At 39.4% G+C, this 18,345-nt stretch overlaps 1 protein-coding gene across 26 annotated transcripts in view; it reads left to right on the forward strand.

The window, feature by feature from the left end:
• ROBO2 (roundabout guidance receptor 2) overlaps positions 1 to 18,345 on the forward strand; it is a 1,574,290-nt gene that overhangs the window by 1,444,415 nt on the left and 111,530 nt on the right. For all 26 annotated transcript variants that reach the window (XM_043509447.1, XM_043509509.1, XM_038413374.2 and 23 more), the window contains 3 exons: positions 2,781 to 2,952; positions 9,471 to 9,676; positions 17,850 to 17,931. In XM_043509447.1, coding sequence (XP_043365382.1) covers positions 2,781 to 2,952; positions 9,471 to 9,676; positions 17,850 to 17,931 — 460 coding nt within the window. The remainder of the gene's footprint in view (positions 1 to 2,780; positions 2,953 to 9,470; positions 9,677 to 17,849; positions 17,932 to 18,345) is intronic.

The raw sequence follows: 18,345 nt of genomic DNA on the forward strand, positions 1-18,345 counted from the left end.
CAGCATGTCACCATTAGGCCTGAATGAGCAAACAGTTAAATTGAATCCACTTACTTTATTTTAAATTATTTTAAATTTACTCTGTGGTCAATTTATGGCCATTTATAATCCATGGGGTCTGATCCTGAAGGGTCCTGAGCCTCATCAATTCCCACTGAAGTGTAGAATTCACTGGGGCCTGAGGCCCCTCAGGATCTGGCCCATCCTGAAGAATCAAAGAAGGATGGCCACATAATCAGAAATTAATATTTTGAATGCAACAATGAACATGATTATAAACCCCAATTTATATTTAGTAGGGATTAGGGGCCTGATCCTGCATTGCCTTTACCTTGTGTTGCCATCTACAAATCCCCAGGTGGGTGATGAGTGGCTGCAAAATTCTACCACATCAAAATTCTCACTTTTCTCACACAAGTGGGCTTTTATGCTCATTCTTCATTCAGCGCTTGCCTACACTACAGATCCTTGACTAGTATAGCTATTCCAGCAGAGCCCCTAATGTAGACACAGCATAAAGTGGCAGAAAGTGTTCTCCTGGCATCGTTACACCACCTCCCTGAATGACATTAGCTAAGCCGACAGAAGCACTTTTCTGTTGGCACAGTTGCATCTACGCTGCCAACAAAGCCATGTCAGGTAGGAGGTACAATTTTTTCCAAAACTACTCAGCATTAGCCTAATTTTGCTCCTATGGAAGTCAATGGTAAAACTCCCATTGACTCCATTTGAAACAGTTTTAGTCAACACTCAATGATTTTAAAAATCCCACCCTGCATATTTAGACATTCTGCTTTGTACCAGTAGGCAAACTTTGAAATCTTAACTGAATTTTTTCAAACTCCCAGTATTAGAAAGCCAAACAAAACTATGACAGGTTTCAGAGTAGCAGCTGTGTTAGTCTGTATTCGCAAAAAGAAAAGGAGTACTTGTGGCACCTTAGAGACTAACAAATTTATTTGAGCATAAGCTTTCGTGAGCTACAAAGCAGGACTTCTCAAACTATGGAGCAGGCCTCACAAAGGAGGCATGGGAATATGTCAAGGGGAGGTACGAGCTCTGGCTATCAGTCCCAGGTGGCTGGGGTTGTGCAAAAGGGTCATGCACATCCAGGAGGTGGGGAGATCGGATTCGGGGGACAGCCAGAGCCCCACCGCCCCAGGGGTGACGGCTGGATCACGAGCATTGGCTGGCTCGGGCTCTCCTTCCCCCTGCCATCCCTCTCCTCATAGCGGCGGGACTCCAGCTATCAGCGCCGGGGTGGGAGCAGCAACACAGAAGTAAGGGTGGCAATGGGGTGCTAAGTCTTCTGTGAAAAGTGATATTGAAAAATCACATTGCCACCCTCACTTCTGAGCTGCTGCCGGAACAGCACTACCTATACAGCTGAGTGCCCAGCCAGCAGCCGCTAGTTTCTGCTCTCCCTTCAGAGCCTGGCAGCAGTATATATACTTGTGAGGGGCAGGGGGAGAACATGAACAACTATAGACACAAAGAAGGGGCACACAATCAAATAAGTATGAGACCCACTGCCCTAGAGTAATGATCAGTAGCTTATGGTAGTGTCTTTGCAGTGTTTGGGTACGTCACTGGTGTTAACAATTGTAATATTTTTATAGGGATTGGTTCAGTGCTTGTTTTATTTAAACTGGTTCATAAATCCATAAATCATGCTTCCATAACTCTTATGGAATTAGTTAATTCAGGCAGTTTTCCTCCTTTAAGTAGCAACATCTCATCATAACTTCTAAACCCTCTCCCCTACTCCCCTTTTCCATCCTCCCTGCAACTAACCTGTCTTTCCCCAAGTGCTGTCTCTCGCTCTTCTCAACCCTTCTTTCCTCGCATCAAAGCCACTGTCAAATGTTATCACTTTTTCCTCTAAAATTTGCCCCGAGCTGCTAAAGCCCTTGCTCCTGCCTTGATTATCTTTTTGCACTGATTACTGAATCTCCTCCACTCTATTTTCCCCAGTTCTCATCTCTTCCCCTCCAGTCCATTAAAAGGGTGTCAGCCAAAATAACCCACCCCCAATCTAAATGTGCCACCCCCTCCTTAATCTCCTTGCCAATTTTCACATCAAATTTATACTCGTCCTCACCTTCAAGGTTCCACACTGTCTGCCTCTTGTCTATTTCTCAATTTTAATTTCCTTCTACTCCTCCTTTCGCCTCCCATGCTCTGCCAACCCCTCTTTCTTTATGATCCATTTGTATCCTCCTGCCACTTCTGCTTCTATGCCTTGTTCATGCTTCCCCCTTTGCCAGGAACAGTACTCATTGCCAAACAATCTCACTCTGCTCTTTCAGATCACTACTCATAATTTATTCCTTTTAGGTAGCTTTCTAATGTACACTCTAGTGTTAGCTCCTCCTGATGTAACACCAAGCTATGTATGTTGTTAAAATAAAGTTCAGAGTTATCAAGGTACATATGAAACAAATTCAGAACTAATGAGATACATATGAAACAAACAAATCACCTGCATGTATTTGCTGAAATCTTCCTCCACACCTCAACCGCTACCGGCAACACAATTGTCTGTCATCATTTCTCAGTGGTGCTGTGTCTAATTTAAACTGCAAGCTTCTCCATGCAGGGAACATTGGCTTATTATGTGTCTGTAAAGCCCTATGCACACCTATGATACTATATAAATAGTAGTGGTTTTTTATTTGTATTTATACATAATCCTTGTAAAGAAAATGATTGTACCCTTGACTGAGGGAAAAGCAATGTTCTTGTATTTTGCACTGATGTGGCTTGAATTGTCTCTACAGAATCTACTCTTTCCAAACCAGCCTCTCCAACCCAACAGTAGGTATTCAGTATCACCAACAGGCGACCTCACTATTATCAACATTCAACGATCTGATGCAGGCTACTACATCTGTCAGGCGCTGACAGTTGCTGGAAGCATTTTAGCAAAGGCTCAACTGGAAGTTACTGATGGTGAGAAATCAGGATTTTTATTGAGTTTTTTTGTTTGTTTGTTTTAACCAATAGCACTGAAGAATTAAAATATAATTTGTAAATATAGACATGTCAGATCATGTAATTCATATCGGCAAACATAGGCTTCTACAAATTATGAATAATGCAAAAAGGACCTCGGTGCAGAGTCTTCTACATGAACACAAAAACATGGAATACAAGTTTGCATATTATATGAAATGTTATGCCTCTTTAAAACAATCAGTGAAAAGGGAGGGCTACACCAGCTCAGAATATAATTTGTTTTAAAGAACACTGTTCAATACAGTGAACTGAAATCAAAGATGCCTGTATTCTAATCCAGAATGAGCAATGGACGTTTTTGTGGTAAAGCCCTGAATAGCAACTCAGAAAAACTCAGTTCAATTCCCAGCTCCACAGCAGACTTCTTGTGTTACCTTAGGGAAGTCACTTTGGGACGTATCGTCATCTCATGAAAACTAGAATAACTCCATTTAAATCTATGGAGCTATGTCTGTGCACATCAACTGAGGACCCTGACCCTTAGTCTCTCTGTGTCCAAATCCCCATTTGTAAAGAGGGGCCCGTAATACTTCCTTACCCTCAAAGGAGTGTTTTAAGGATAATTAATATTTCTGATGCGCTCAGATACTGCAATGATGGAAATCAGACAGATTGACAAATACTACAACACAGTGTGATTTGTGACTAGTCATTTCAACATTTTGTTTTAGGAAAATACCTTAAATGCATTCTTTACTACATATATCTCCTTTCATTTGCACCCATGAATCCTGTAAACATCAGTATGAATTCTGTTCATGGATCTAGGGCAGAATAGTGCCTTTATATTACTAGAGAAAATGGATCTGAAATTCCTATTTGCCTAGCAGGTCATCTCATTCCCAGGTCTTATTATTCCCTATCTTAACTGACTCATTAAATATCTCCTGACAGACTTTGATGAATTTTTGCCGTTAAAACTGTTGTTACATGCACAGATCCACTATTACAGCTCCCTAAGAGACCTGCCTACATCATGAAAGTTTGAAAAGATGTCTAATTCTGAATAATCTGGCTTTTCACAAAAGCATATTCATCGCTAGTGACAGGTAGAGAGGTTCAGACACACGCTATAGAGGTTTGACTATGAATTTGATGCCTTTTTTTTCCTGTTGTTTTCCAAAAGCTGTCTATATTTTTATGACAAGGAAAGATAATTTCTTCCTTATCCTTACATCTTTACAAGCACACACTGCATTTCCTTAAAGTAGTTTCTAGGAGATTAAAGCCTAACCTTTGCTCTATGACCTCTTTAAGTCTTCCCTTTCTCTTACTCTCTATGACAAAATGATGCATTTTCATACAATTCAAATTTACATGTAGATTAAAAGATCATTTAAAATTAATGGAAAGGCAGTATTTTTAATATCTGTCCACGGCGCTGTCTGATTCAATGCCATGGCTGTGATTGGAATAAATAGAACATACAAACATTGGCTGATAGAACATTGAGCTGTTAATGGTTGCACCTGCTGTTGTTTCAGAGATTTACTGCAACAGGGGCCGAAAGGAACAAGTCAGGTTCAAGGATATCAGTGATGAGAAAATTCTTCCTTTAGACAGACAAGGCCTCTGGTCCTTCTTAATCTTTATTTATTTCTCTGTATGAAAAAAGAAATCATAATTGACCTCTTCTGCATCTGCATCAGCTTATGCAGCCAGTCAACAGAAAAAGCTCATTAAGGTGTCCATGGCAAAAAGCAAACTCACATTGAACTAATTACATTCAAAGGTACTTAGCATTTCTACATTCCTTAAGAAAGCATTCAATGGTGCCTGTGTGACTAAAGGAACGAAAAACCTACATTCTTCAAATATCTCCCAGAACCTGAAAGTCAGGATACTCACTGTAATATACTACAAGATTATTTTATAGAAATATGAATTCATTATGGTATTGAGGGGTGGATGAAAGTCATGAGGAATGTACAAAAAGAGTATTTTGCAATTGTAATTGTATAAATAAAGGTACCACTGTATCATAGATAATTTTTGACATTGCCTTTTATTAGGGAATTAAGCATAAATATCTAAATATTCTTTCTCAGCTCATGCTGAGTACAGGTTATAGAAGTTAATGTTTTTATCAGTAGAGAAATCTAATTTCAGAGTTTAAAAATATATTAAAATATAAACATTTCAAATATTAGCTATATATTGAAGCATTAGCTTTCCAGTTTTTGGCTGGTGATTTCAGCTTTACTTCATAGCCCAGAATTTTTCTGTTTGGTTAATGATTTAATAATAGTGGCAAGGCATCATTTTCATTTTGAACACATTTTTGTTTGATCCCAGAGTAATTTGGATTCAATTGAAATTCCAATACAGAATGAAAACATATGTCATGTGCAGAAAAACAAGTGCTTAATTATACCATATATAGCAGTGTTTCAAATGTTACATTTTTGCACTTAGACGTCTTCACTGGAAATATTTTTAACTCAAATGTTCCTATGAGAAAAAATTACTTGCTGTGATGAAATGTGCTGAGTTGAGTGATAATTTTGCTGATTATGAACTGTGCTAAGAGCCTTCAATATATTTGAAATTCAAATCTTGTAGTATCTTGAAAGATCATCACATAAATCCAGTGTCTAACTCGCATCTGAAAAAGTAACATCATTTTTAAAAAAATGAGACAGTCTGCAATCTTTCAAAAGCAAAGGTAAGCATGCAGCTCACAGTCTTATAACAGCAGGTCATGCAAATAAACTAAGAGCTTCCATTTAACTGTGTCTCTGTGTGATATAGACAGAATAATTCACAATTAGTAATTTATTCCATAAATTTAGCCTCTTTTTTGTGCACAGAATATTCAGAAGTAAATCTCAATTTCCTCTAATCAATTCATTATTCATATTTATTGATTGATCTTTTTGGCCATTGGTGTATGTTTTTTAACTCTATGGATTAGTCACAAATAGTTCTCTGTGAGTATCCAGCTCTCTCTACTTGAAATTCAAGTTGTATTGCTTAGTTGTGACTGGTCAGATAAGACATATGTTATTGTTTCCATCACTAGATTACTAGATTGAATGTTTGTAGATACTAATTTTAAACTCAGTTTCCATGAATACGTGCACATATGACTTTGCAGTTCACTTTCCGTAAATATTCATACCAGTATAGCTCAATCGCACACGTTTGTAGAAAATGAACACAAAAGGGTTTGTGCTTGGCCAAAACAAATGCACCTAAAAATTAGAGCAAGCATTCATTGACTTTTTACAGTATTTGTCCATCTTTGAGATAGATAGACCCTCATACATATACAAACAAACATCTTTCCAAAGCTCTGCTCAAGTGTTGGTTCCTGATTCACTGAAAGACCTATATCATGGGAATCTTGTTTATATATTTAAATAACTGACAAAAACAGGAGAATTTAAAAACATTTTACAGAAGATTTACAAGTCATAGTAGTGAAGACAATACAGTTCTTCACAGATCACTGGAAATCCTAAGTGTTCATTTAACCTTTAGCCTTAGTGTCATGGAAACCTGTAGTAGTCTTTCACCCATAACACCTTTGAAAATGAAGATTCCTTCTGGCCAGGAGACTTTCAATTACTTTATTGATCAAACCCATTTAAAAGATTATGAGCTACTCATTTGGGCAGTAAAAAAACTAATTAGATGCCAAAGAGCAATATCTAAAAAACAATAGGCTTTTAAAATACCTATATTGCTACCCATAAAACAAGGCAATGAGTTGCTACAAATAACTAAAGATGTATAGTTCTCAACCTAAGTAATTATATGTTTTCATTCTTTCAATCTATAACTACTCACCTAGAAAACTGAAAATTCATTGCTCTGCATTAAATGCAAATGAAAACTTATGTGGCCTAGTTATCATCTGAATATATTTTTACTGTTTTTTATATTATTATAAGTATTTTATAATACTTAGATGGGCCATACACATGTTTCTTTAATTACAGCATAAAATTGAGATTGAGTTTTTATTTCTTAAAATGACAGGGCATACTCTCTCTTCAACAGTTGTGTGTAACTGTGCTTAACCCTAATGAGATGTAAAAATGTGCTCTGAGGTGAAAATACATCCCCATGTGTCTTCTTCTGTCCTACTGGTTCCTGTGTTATAGCTGAATTCAGTGTGTAGTATTTCAGAATTTCCAAGGCAGTTTTCATTTCCTGTGATAAATGTTCTAAATTAGCTTTCAATGCACATATTAAATTTTCAGTTACAATAAATTTGTTGAAATCACAACCCAAGGTATTATTACAGCAAGTAGATTCATCCGCCTTATTTCCCAGATTAAGAGAAGGTTTTAGGGTTGTTGCGATGTTACAGTTCCAAAAACAAACATTCTGAATAAAAAAACAAATGCTTACATCAGCACTCCTCTTTCCTATATATTAAACAGTATACCGAAAATACTTTGGAGCCTTGAACTCATGTCTTGAACAGTTCAACACAATGCAAGCCACATTTCTTTAAGACACACTTCAATATATTTTGGTTTCATTCAGAGGCATGTACTGTATGCTAAGTACATTGTGCCAGATCCTCAGCTGGAGTAAACTGATGTAACTCAGTTGACATCAGTGGAGCTATGTGAACCTATACTAGGTCAGAAGCGAATCCTGTTTATCAGAATATTTTCATTCAGATGCCAAACATACTGCTCAGAGATTTAAAGTTATAACAGTATGGAAGCAAAACATCTGAAAACTGTTTCTCAATTGTGTTAGATGGGTGTTATGATGGTATAACTCCATTGACATTAATGAAGAATCCATCCCCTTGTTTATCTTACTCTCTCTCCATAAACAAATCTTACAGAAACAACAAAGCTATGTTTTTATCCTTCACAGATGGGACAGGGAATAGGTTGAACATTAGAATTATTTATGAAAAAATTTTCTTGTAAGAAAAGTTAACATGATCATTTACCTCATCTTCACAATATCCCACTGGTAGCAGAATAAGGCTCAGATGCAGCTAGGCACTCACTAGTTAAGAACATGTTATGAATTATTTCAAGCATGCAAATGTAAAATATTAGGAGAATAATAACAGAGTTCAAGGTTTCAAAAGGTGATGACTTGATTTGATAGGTAAACAGACAGCTTGATTAAATCTGAACTGTTCATGAAGAGCATGATGCAATCAGTTAGATCAGTTAGGGAAAGATTTTGTGGTGTTAGATGTTATTTCCTAATGATGAACATTTGCACATTGAGCATGAATGGGAAACATGATCAAATGCACGTTTAACTAACAGTTATGGTTGGTCAACAACTGTCTTAGCTTTCATCAACCTTTCTAAGGCCCTGATTCAGGAGACCATCTGTTTTCAGGAAAGCATTTAACCATATGTTTAATTTTGACACCAATGAGATTGAAACACCTGTTTAAACTTAAGCATGTGCTCAAGGCTGCTGGAACAATTTGTATAGTGCGCGTGCTGAGAGCCATTGAATCAAAATGTAAACCCTGGATTACAATAGAAACCATTTTAAGCCAAAAGGTGCTGCACCATAGGTGCCATCTTTCTGAGTTGCCAGGATGTGCTCGACCCCCTGCTCCGCCCCAGACCCTGCCCTCACTCCGCCTCACCTCTTCCCATCCCCGCTCTGCCCTGCTCCACCTCTTCCCGCCCTCACTCCCCCCTCTCCCAAGCGCCCCCACCCTCACTCTGCCCCCAACCCCCCAGTGCCTCCTGCCCGCTGCTGAACAGATGATTGCGGCAGGCGAGAGGCACTGGGAGGGAGGGAGAGGAACTGATGGGGGGAGGTTGCCGGTGGGTGTTGAGCACCCACTAGTTCTTTCCATGGGTGTTCCAGCCCTGGAGCACCCATGCAGTTGACACCTATGGCTGCCACACTCCCAACACCTCTAGTTCCAGCACCTATGCATGTGCTTGAGTGCTTTCCTGAACCAAGGCCTTAACTTTTAGCTAATCTTAAGTAATGCCTACAGTGCAATAAAAAAACACCCTTGGTTGGCCTTTGACTCGTGCTTGCAGGACTCAGGCTGCAGGGCTATAAAACAGCAGTGTATGTTTGGGCTCTGGAACCCTCCTCCCTCAATGTGTCCCAGAGCTCAGGCTCACGCCTGAATGTCTATGCTGCAGTTTACATCTGTGTCAGCTGGGGGTGTTTTATTTCAGTGAAGACATACCCTTACTCAAATAAGTGTGATAACCTTTCAGTGTTTGTTTATAGCAAACTCACATCTAGGTACCATTTCACTGTAACTAAGCACAACTCTTTTAAATATGCCAATCAAACATCTCAGTTGTGGGTGCATGAATGCATAATGGGCCTTGCAGAAATTAGTATTTTCAACCTCCCTGGATATCATATACAATTTTCTTAAAATCTGTATTCTGTTATACCAGATACTAAACTAACTGTTAAATATGACAGATACTAACTGTTAAAGGGTAGAGAGGTTCAGTAATTCTTGTGTTGTCATTTAGTTTTGACAGATAGACCTCCACCCATCATTCTCCAAGGTCCAGCCAATCAGACTTTGGCAGTAGATGGGACAGCTTTGCTGAAGTGTAAGGCCACTGGTGACCCACTTCCTGTTATTAGCTGGTTAAAGGAAGGATTCACGTTCCTGGGCAGAGATCCTAGAACATCAATACAGGAGCAGGGGACCTTGCAGATTAAAAGTCTACGGGTGAGTACTAATATGAATGAATCTTTGTTCCAACTGGATCGTTACTGAGCTGGTGAGGAGCCCCCATCAAACAGTTAGGCATCCTTGTCTTCAAAGTTGATGTGCCCCTCCATTTAGAATAACATCTTTCACCAACAAGCTTCACTGAACAAAATTCTTTGCCAGAGAAATAAAAAAGGGGGATATGATTTAACATTGCTGTAGCCTAGTGGTTCCCAAACTTGTTCCGCCGCTTGTGCAGGGAAAGCCCCTGCTGGGCCAGGCCGCTTTGTTTACCTGCCACATCCGCAGGTTCGGCTGATCATGGCTCCCAGTGGCCGCGGTTTGCTGCTCCAGGCCAATGGGAGCTGCTGGAAGTGGCGCAGCGGCCAGTACGTCCCTCAGCCCGCGCCACTTCCAGCAGCTCCCATTGGCCTGGAGCAGCGAACCGCAGCCACTGGGAGCTGTGATCGGCTGAACTTGCGGACGCGGCAGGTAAACAAACCTGCCCAGCCTGGCAGGGGCTTTCCCTGCACAAGCAGCGGAACAAGTTTGGGAACCACTGATCTGTAGAGGGTTCAGTTAATACATTAGGATTCAGACAAAATGCATTAGAACATAGTACCTAGCAGTAGGGGCTGGTCAAGCTTCACTCCATGCAGGAGATGGAAGGGGGACTGGTCACCATCTCCATCTCGTTTGATCCTGAGGCTGGATGGCAATTCATTCAAAGTTGCAAGTCGGAGCAGCCTCATTTGTTCCAGCTGATAATTGTCTCCCAGGAGCTGTTACCATAGCCAGGGATTCCTAGACTGCAGCCAGGCTTTGGCTACTTCCTCCCTTACCAAATCCATTACACCTGGGCCTGGGAGAGAGAGGTACCCTGGAGCTCCCTATGCTCGTTCTGTCCTATGCATGGTTGGTTAGGGCAGTATTGCATCCCTCTTTGGCATGGAACACTGTTTGGCCAGTATTTTTTGAGGTATCTGGAAATTAGATGCCCTGAATTTCAGGAGGGTGGAATTCAGATAGGGAGAAGAGACAAAATGAAAAGTTGTCAATGTGAAATTTGATCTGAAATGAAATTCTGGTCTCTTGATCGCCTGTGGTCAAACATTTTAAATGACTTTTTAACTAAAATAAAATAAAAACACCATATATTTGAAGCATGTTTTTTTTCAAAGAGATTTAGAATTAAATTTATAGGACATTTTCTTATATAATTGAGTCCATTCCTGCAGCCTGTAGTCATGCTTGTGACCCTTACACATGCTGATTGTCACATTGAAGTCATTGGCACTCCTTGCTTAAGTAAAGCAGGACTGTGTTCAAAATCTGCTGGTTATTAGCTGGTTACAAAGGCTTTATAAGAAAGCAAAAGTAAACAAAAAAAAACAAAACAAATAACCCTGAATAAAGTGACAAAGTGTAGTTTTGTGTACACACACAGGCCCAATTCTGGAATCAGATACATGTGGTGGATCTAAGTTATGCCAGTTGCTGTGGTCCAAGCAGATACTGTGTGCTCCAACCCGTCCCTTCCCCACTCGGGGAATGGCCTCTATGGGAAGTGACAGGAGCCAGGTGGCATGGGGTTATCCTCAGTTGCTCATTTAAAGTTGCTTTCTGGCTGCTTTAAGCTGCGATGCAGATCACGGATAGAGGACTGATTCTTGAATATATCTATACTCTCACAGAGTGGTTGCCACTCAAAAGACAAAATTTACCAACAATTTAACACACTGATATCTGAGATAACGCTAGTATGTCTTCTTTAGAGTACAAACAAAATCTGCAGTATCTCAGCTGCCACAGTGCTGTACCTTCTTGGTAAATGTTATCTTGCTAATGACAAAAAGTTGTGTAGATGTATGTATTTATGTATAATATATAAAGTATAGAGATACTCATAAAAATATCCAAATATGTATTACATAGTGCAGAAAGGTAAATATAGTTATATTTTACATTAATTGTTTAAAAATAATTTCAGGAAATATTTAATTTCATCAGCACTAATGCTTGTACTTAGTTTTATCAGGGAAAAAAAGAGAATCTGCAGAACTATAAAGAACAAGAAATGAGCAACAGTTTAGTTTTCTGCCAACATCTCATCAGTGATTGTAAATGAATTGTTAACCTCCTTGGTACAAAATGGAATTTATTAAAAAATTTATGCTAGCTTTCCTTGAGTAAACAATTTATCCTCCCTCTCCAGGCTAAAGGCGGGCTTGGGCCATGAAGGTTAATGCATTTTTACTGTAGAGCTGGATTAAACAGTGCGGTTGAATAGTCTAGATCCCCCAGTAGTGTTAGAAAGCAGCAATTAAAGGTGGGAGCTTGGTGATTTCAAACAAACTTTCAGAGCATTGATGATGGGCTTTGTGGAGTGTCCATGAGGCAGAAGCTCATGGGATGCCTGCCTGCATGCGGTTATGCAAACAGTAAAATACTTGTTGAATCGTGCCAGCACATTAATGTCTTTGTTAGAGGCACATGATCTATAAAGGAGAAAGGAAATACTGGCAACGGAAAGGAAAATCTGGCATTAAGTGTAACTTTAAAAGACATGGAGCTTTTAGTGATCCTTGAGTGGCTCATTCTTTAATACCCATTTTCCTTTAAGGCTCAGAAAGATACTCCTTAACCCTTCTCAATGCAGTAACACCAGGAAGAAAGACTCAACACCATAAATTGGTTCATACTAGGGCTGTCAATTAATTGCTGTTAACTCGCATGATTAACTCAAAAAATTTATTGCGATTAAAAAAATTAATCGCGATTAATCACAGTTTTAATCGCGCAGTTGAACAATAGAATCCCAATTGAAATTTATTAAACATTTTTGGATGTTTTTCTTCATTTTCAAATATATTGACTTCCAATACAGCACAGAATACAAAGTGTACAGTGCTCGCTTTATATTATTATTTTTATTACAAATATTTGCACTGTAAAAATGATATATAGTATTTTTCAATTCACCTCATACAAGTGCTCTAGTGCACTTTGTTGTGAAAGTGCAACTTACAAATGCAGATTTTTTTTGTTACATAACTGCACTCAAAAACAAAAGAGTGTAAAACTTTAGAGCCTATAAGTCCACTGAGTCCTACTTCTTGTTCAGCCAACCACTAAGACAAACAAGTTTGTTTACATTTATGGGAAATAATACTTCGTGCTTCTTATTTACAATGTCACCTGAAAGTGAGATCAGGTGTTTGCATGGCACTTTTGTAGCCGGTATTGCAAGGTATTTACGTACCAACTATGATAGATAAACTTTCGTATGCCCCTTCATGCTTCAGCCACCATTCCAGAGGACATGCTTCCATGCTGATAATGCTCGTTAAAAAAAATAATGTGTTAATTAAATTTGTCACTGAACTATTTGGGGGAGAATTGTATGTCTCCTAGTCTGTTTTACCCCCATTCTGCCATATATTTCATATTATAGTAATCTCGGGTGATAACCCAGTACATGTTCAATTTAAGAATACTTTCACTTCAGATTTGACAAAACACAAAGAAGGTACCAATGTGAAATTTCTAAAGATAGTGTGACGGGGCAAGGCCAGATGGCTATAGAAAAGTAGTGGGAGATAGATATATTAACTCCAGGCTAAACAAGTCCCTTGTACCAGGTTAAGTGAAATGGAAGCTGCTCCAGGTCAATTAAGACACCTGGGGCCAATTAAGAACTTTCCAGAAGGCAGGGAGAAGGCTAGGTTGATTGGGACACCTGAAGCCAATCAGGGGCTGGCTGAAACTAGTTAAAAGCCTCCCAGTCAGTCAGGTGGGTGTGCATGTCAGGAGCTGTGGGAAGAAGTTGTGCTGTTGGAGAGGCTGAGTAGTACACACCATATCAGGTACAAGGAAGGAGGCCCTGAGGTAAGGGTGAAGTGGAGCTTGAGGAAGTGAGCACTGCTGGGGGGAAGTAGCCCAGGGAATGTAATGTCATGTTTCTAAAATATCAGGTACCATAGCTGATACTATTAGGGTCCCTGGGCTGGAGCCCGGAGTAAAGGGTGGGCCCGGGCTCCCCCACACACACACCTTTGCCCCTGATTAATCACTGAGACTGAGAGACAACAGAGACTATGCAAGGAAGGATAACTTCTCCTCACCTCCCTCGCTGGCTTATGATGAAAATGGCTCAGTAGAATGTGACCCTTGTCTCTAGAGAAAGAAGGGTTATGTGGAGGGTCACAGTGAGCCTCTGAGGCTAGCGAAATCCACCAGGAAACGCGGGACCCACGGAGGCAAGGACAGAGCTTTGTCACAATAGATACAGCACTCGACCCAAGGTTTAAGAATCTGAAGTGCCTTCAAAAATCTGAGAGGGATGACATGTGGAGCATGCTTTCAGATGTCTTAAAAGAGCAAAACTCCAATACGGAAACTACAGAATCTGAAGCACCAAAAAAGAAAATCAATCTTCTGCTGGTGGCATCTGACTCATGATGAAAATGAACATGTGTTGGTCTGCACTGTTTTGGAGCAGTTATTGAGCAGAGCCCATCATCAGAATGGATGCATGTCATCTGGAATGGTGGTTGAAGCATGAAGGGACATATGAATCTTTAGGGCATTTGGCACGTAAATATCTTGTGATGCTGGCTACAACAGTGCCATGTGAATGCCTGTTCTCACTTTCAGGTGACACTGTAAACAAGAAGTGGGCAGCATTTTCTCCTGCAAATGTAAACAAACTTGTTTGAGCGATTGGCTGAATAAGAAGTAGGATTGAATGGACATGTAGGCTCTAAAGTTTTATATTGTTTTATTTTTGAGTGCAGTTTTTTTGGTACATATTTCTACATTTGTAAGTTCAACTTTCATGATAAAGAGATTGCACTACAATACTTGTAATGTGGGTATTGAAAAATACTATTTCTTTTGGTTTTTTACAGTGCAAATATTTGTAATCAAAAATAAATATAAAGTGAGTACTGTTCACTTTGTTTTCTGTGTTGTAGTTGAAATCAATATATTTGAAAATGTAGAAAACATCGTAAAATATTTAAATAAATGGTATTCTATTATTGTTTAACAGCGCGATTAATTGTGATTATTTTTTTAATCGTGTGATTAATCACAGTTAATTTTTAATCGCTTGACAGCCCTAGTTTAAATGGGAAGCTGCAACTTTTATGAATTAATGTAAACTGGAAAGTTTAAGTCTTGTGTTAAGGCTACCACAGCAACAAAGAGTCCAGTGGAGGTCCAAACTGAAGTCCTTTAGACAGGACCAATCTCAGGGCAGGCTACAATTAGCTCCCCTTCACCATAACCAACCAATAGGGATTTTAGCATCTTATCAAAATAATTGCCACTGCCCTTACTGCATACAAGGGTTAAATGTATATGTCAAGGTAGCTCATTGCAGTACATCTAATGGCTATGGTCCTTCTTAGTTCAATGCTGACATTTACTCTGGAGCCCCTACACCACCTTGCCCATGCTCCATAGCAACCACACTGGACCCCAGGCCAAATCTTGAATGTTAATCTACACAATTCCCCTATGTGCCAAATATCCCGGTTGCTGTGAGGAAGTGAAAAAAAATTCCATACCCAGGTCAACGGTGACAGGAAAATTCCTTCTCTGCTCCAAAAAAGCCTCTTACTTATTATTCATAGCATGCCCAGAAACCCAGTGTTAGCCAGGGAAAGGAGGGCAAGTGCTTAATGATGATCATAATCCATCCATATATTCAGATTTTCAGTTGTCTCCCTTCATGTCCTTAAAAGCAGCAGGTTGGCCGCAGCCATTGGGAGTGGGTGTCTAATCCACAATCTATGTAGATTAGGTTAGGTTTTGGTCTTTCTGCCAGTGGCATGATCTGTCCTCCCACATGGAACACCTATCTTCCATTCAATTAAGCCCCCTGCCCCCACACCACTGAGATGGTATGGGATGTTGAAAAACAAAGAATTGCCATTGACAGTCTGATTTCTCTCCATTTTTGTGTGTTTTAATAGCAAAAAGGATTAAAAGGCAAACAATATTGTCATGCTGATATGAAATTCACTAGGTACACATGTAATCTGTTCATAGTCTGCATAGCTGGTAGCTGATTTCATGGCCTGGAAGAAGTGGAATACCCCAAGTATTCTTTATATATAGTATTTGCCTTCTAAGTATACACACAGTGTCCAGTGCCATACCCCACTTTGCAACAGCAATGCACAAATGCAGTTAAGAAACTTTGCCTTAAAAAAGAGTTTCCACTACCACATAATGAGGAGGTACCTTTTCCCAACCAACAGCTCATAAAACACATAGTAAAATAGTACAGCAGAGACTGCTCTACCGCTCCCCTTCCCAGCTGATAAGGCTATCTCCAGTCAAGTGCTGTTGTCTTTCCCTAGCAACCAGTTCACATTTTGAATATTTCAGCCTTTATCAGAGAGCCTTTCTGACTCAAGGCAGCTGCATCTTCTTAAAATTCAGGCCTTGCTTATACAAATCTACTAAATAGTTACATCATTAATTACCTGTCGTGCCCTGTCCATAACAATAGTATACTGCAGCGATAATGTGTCAGAAGCAGAAAGTGCCAACATGATTCAAACACGATAAACTTCAAAATCAATTAAAATATGTATCAGCAGATATTGTAAAGAGCATCTTGCTGATTTGCCTCAACAGCCATCTGGAAAATCAAGCTATGAGCACATTGATTTCAGTTCCAATTTAATATAGTACAGAGCACGTACATACTATTCCCTTACAGTCCAATAAACCATTTTGGATTTAGTCCTATATCCATTGAGATGTTCCAATGTAGTCTTCCCCCAGTGAATATAATTCTTCTCTGATATCATCAGAGTCAGCACTCTCTCCACTCCATTTCCATCTCTAGGCTAACATGCTTTACACACAGCAGGTTTGGGGCTTCTCAGTAGACTCCACAGTGTTGGCCAACTGCAGTATTCCATTGATCTCAGTAGATTTCCCCAGACCAAACATCAGGTCTCATTCACAACATCCCTTAGCCTTCAAAGTGAGAAATAACAAAACATCAGGGGAAATCAGTCAGTGTGACAGAAAAAAAATAAATAAAAAGAAGAGGGGGAAAATAACTCTAATAGTGTCAATGTGACCACAATTTCACCAGATAAACTCTGCATATCTGGATCATTTATGTGACTATAATGCTTTTCATCCCAAAACACTTCTCAAACTCCAGACTACAGCACCACTGAAATGCACATACAGCATCACTGAAATCCCTCTGGTGTGAAGGCAGCTTCCAGCTCATCAACAAGCTCACTCCACTCTGCATAAAAGTGGAGAGGAAAGAGGGAAATTTGGCCTAGGCCACTGACCCAGCCTTACCCTTTAGAAAATGTTATGCATGAGGACTTTAATATCCATACTAACTAGACAGGACTGGTTTTAAAGTCTTATCTAAAAAGACCCATACATGATAAACTGCATAGTAATACTATCTCTACAACAGAGGACTAAAAGGAGGTGAGACAACCCTGCTGGGATTGGAAACTGTAAATTAAGGCAGGGATTATGAAACTGAAGCTTAATCTCCTCTGAGAAGTAGAAATCTGTACCCATTTCACAATAATTTAGACACACTTTAAATTATAATTTCAGTCACATCTATAGTATATTATATTTTTACTGGAATTCACCTGGATCTTCCTTCATATATTAAAAAAAAAATTGGTGACATGTTTTAAATTAGCCATTCTGTAATACACATACCCTGTACCACTGGCATTAACTATATGAGAATTAGAATAATGGGGGGGGGGAACCGAGTGAAACTATTAAGAGCAAGTAATCTTATTATAGTTCTCTAAAAGTAAGCCATTAAGTAATTATTTGAGAAATGTCTGGTGTCCTTTAGTGATGTACAATGTAGGCTAAAAGAAAAGGAGTACTTGTGGCACCTTAGAGACTAACAAATTTATTAGAGCATAAGCTTTCGTGAGCTGTAGCTCACGAAAGCTTATGCTCTAATAAATTTGTTAGTCTCTAAGGTGCCACAAGTACTCCTTTTCTTTTTGCGAATACAGACTAACACGGCTGCTACTCTGAAACCTGTCATAATGTAGGCTAAGTCCTTCTTATTTTACATCAAGAAATGTTCAGAAAAAAATTGAGAGGATTGTGCCACCTGATGTTAAAGGTTTGTCAAAAATGCCCTTAACCATTTTTGTATGACTAGATATCTGACACTGGCACTTACACATGTGTGGCAACAAGTTCAAGTGGGGAGACATCTTGGAGCGCTGTGCTAGAGGTGACAGGTAAGTCATGTCAGAGGCTCGTTGTTCTCTTGGCTTGTGTTCACTGTATTATAGCAGATCTGTTTTAAAGGGAACCGGGATTGAGACTAATATATTTTAGGTAGAGAGGCTGGATATCTTCACATGCTTTAGATTTTGGTATTATTTTCTCTAAATCTCCATTGATAGTACAACCAGTTGTATTAGTATCAAGCTAAGTTAGAGAGCTAAATCTAGTCTAAACTGGAGTACCAACAAACTAACTGTTTCCATGCAGGAAGGTCCTTATGACCACGAAGAATCCCACTGAAGTCACTGGGGCTTCATGTGGGATGAAAGAGTCTACCTAATTGGAGATCCTTTTGTAGGATTGTGGGCTTTCTCATGCCTTATATTGACTGATGTGTTGACATTTTAGGTTCAATCTATTTCAGT

Source organism: Dermochelys coriacea, chromosome 1 (genome assembly GCF_009764565.3).
Source record: "Dermochelys coriacea isolate rDerCor1 chromosome 1, rDerCor1.pri.v4, whole genome shotgun sequence".
NCBI classification, from domain to species: domain Eukaryota; kingdom Metazoa; phylum Chordata; order Testudines; family Dermochelyidae; genus Dermochelys; species Dermochelys coriacea.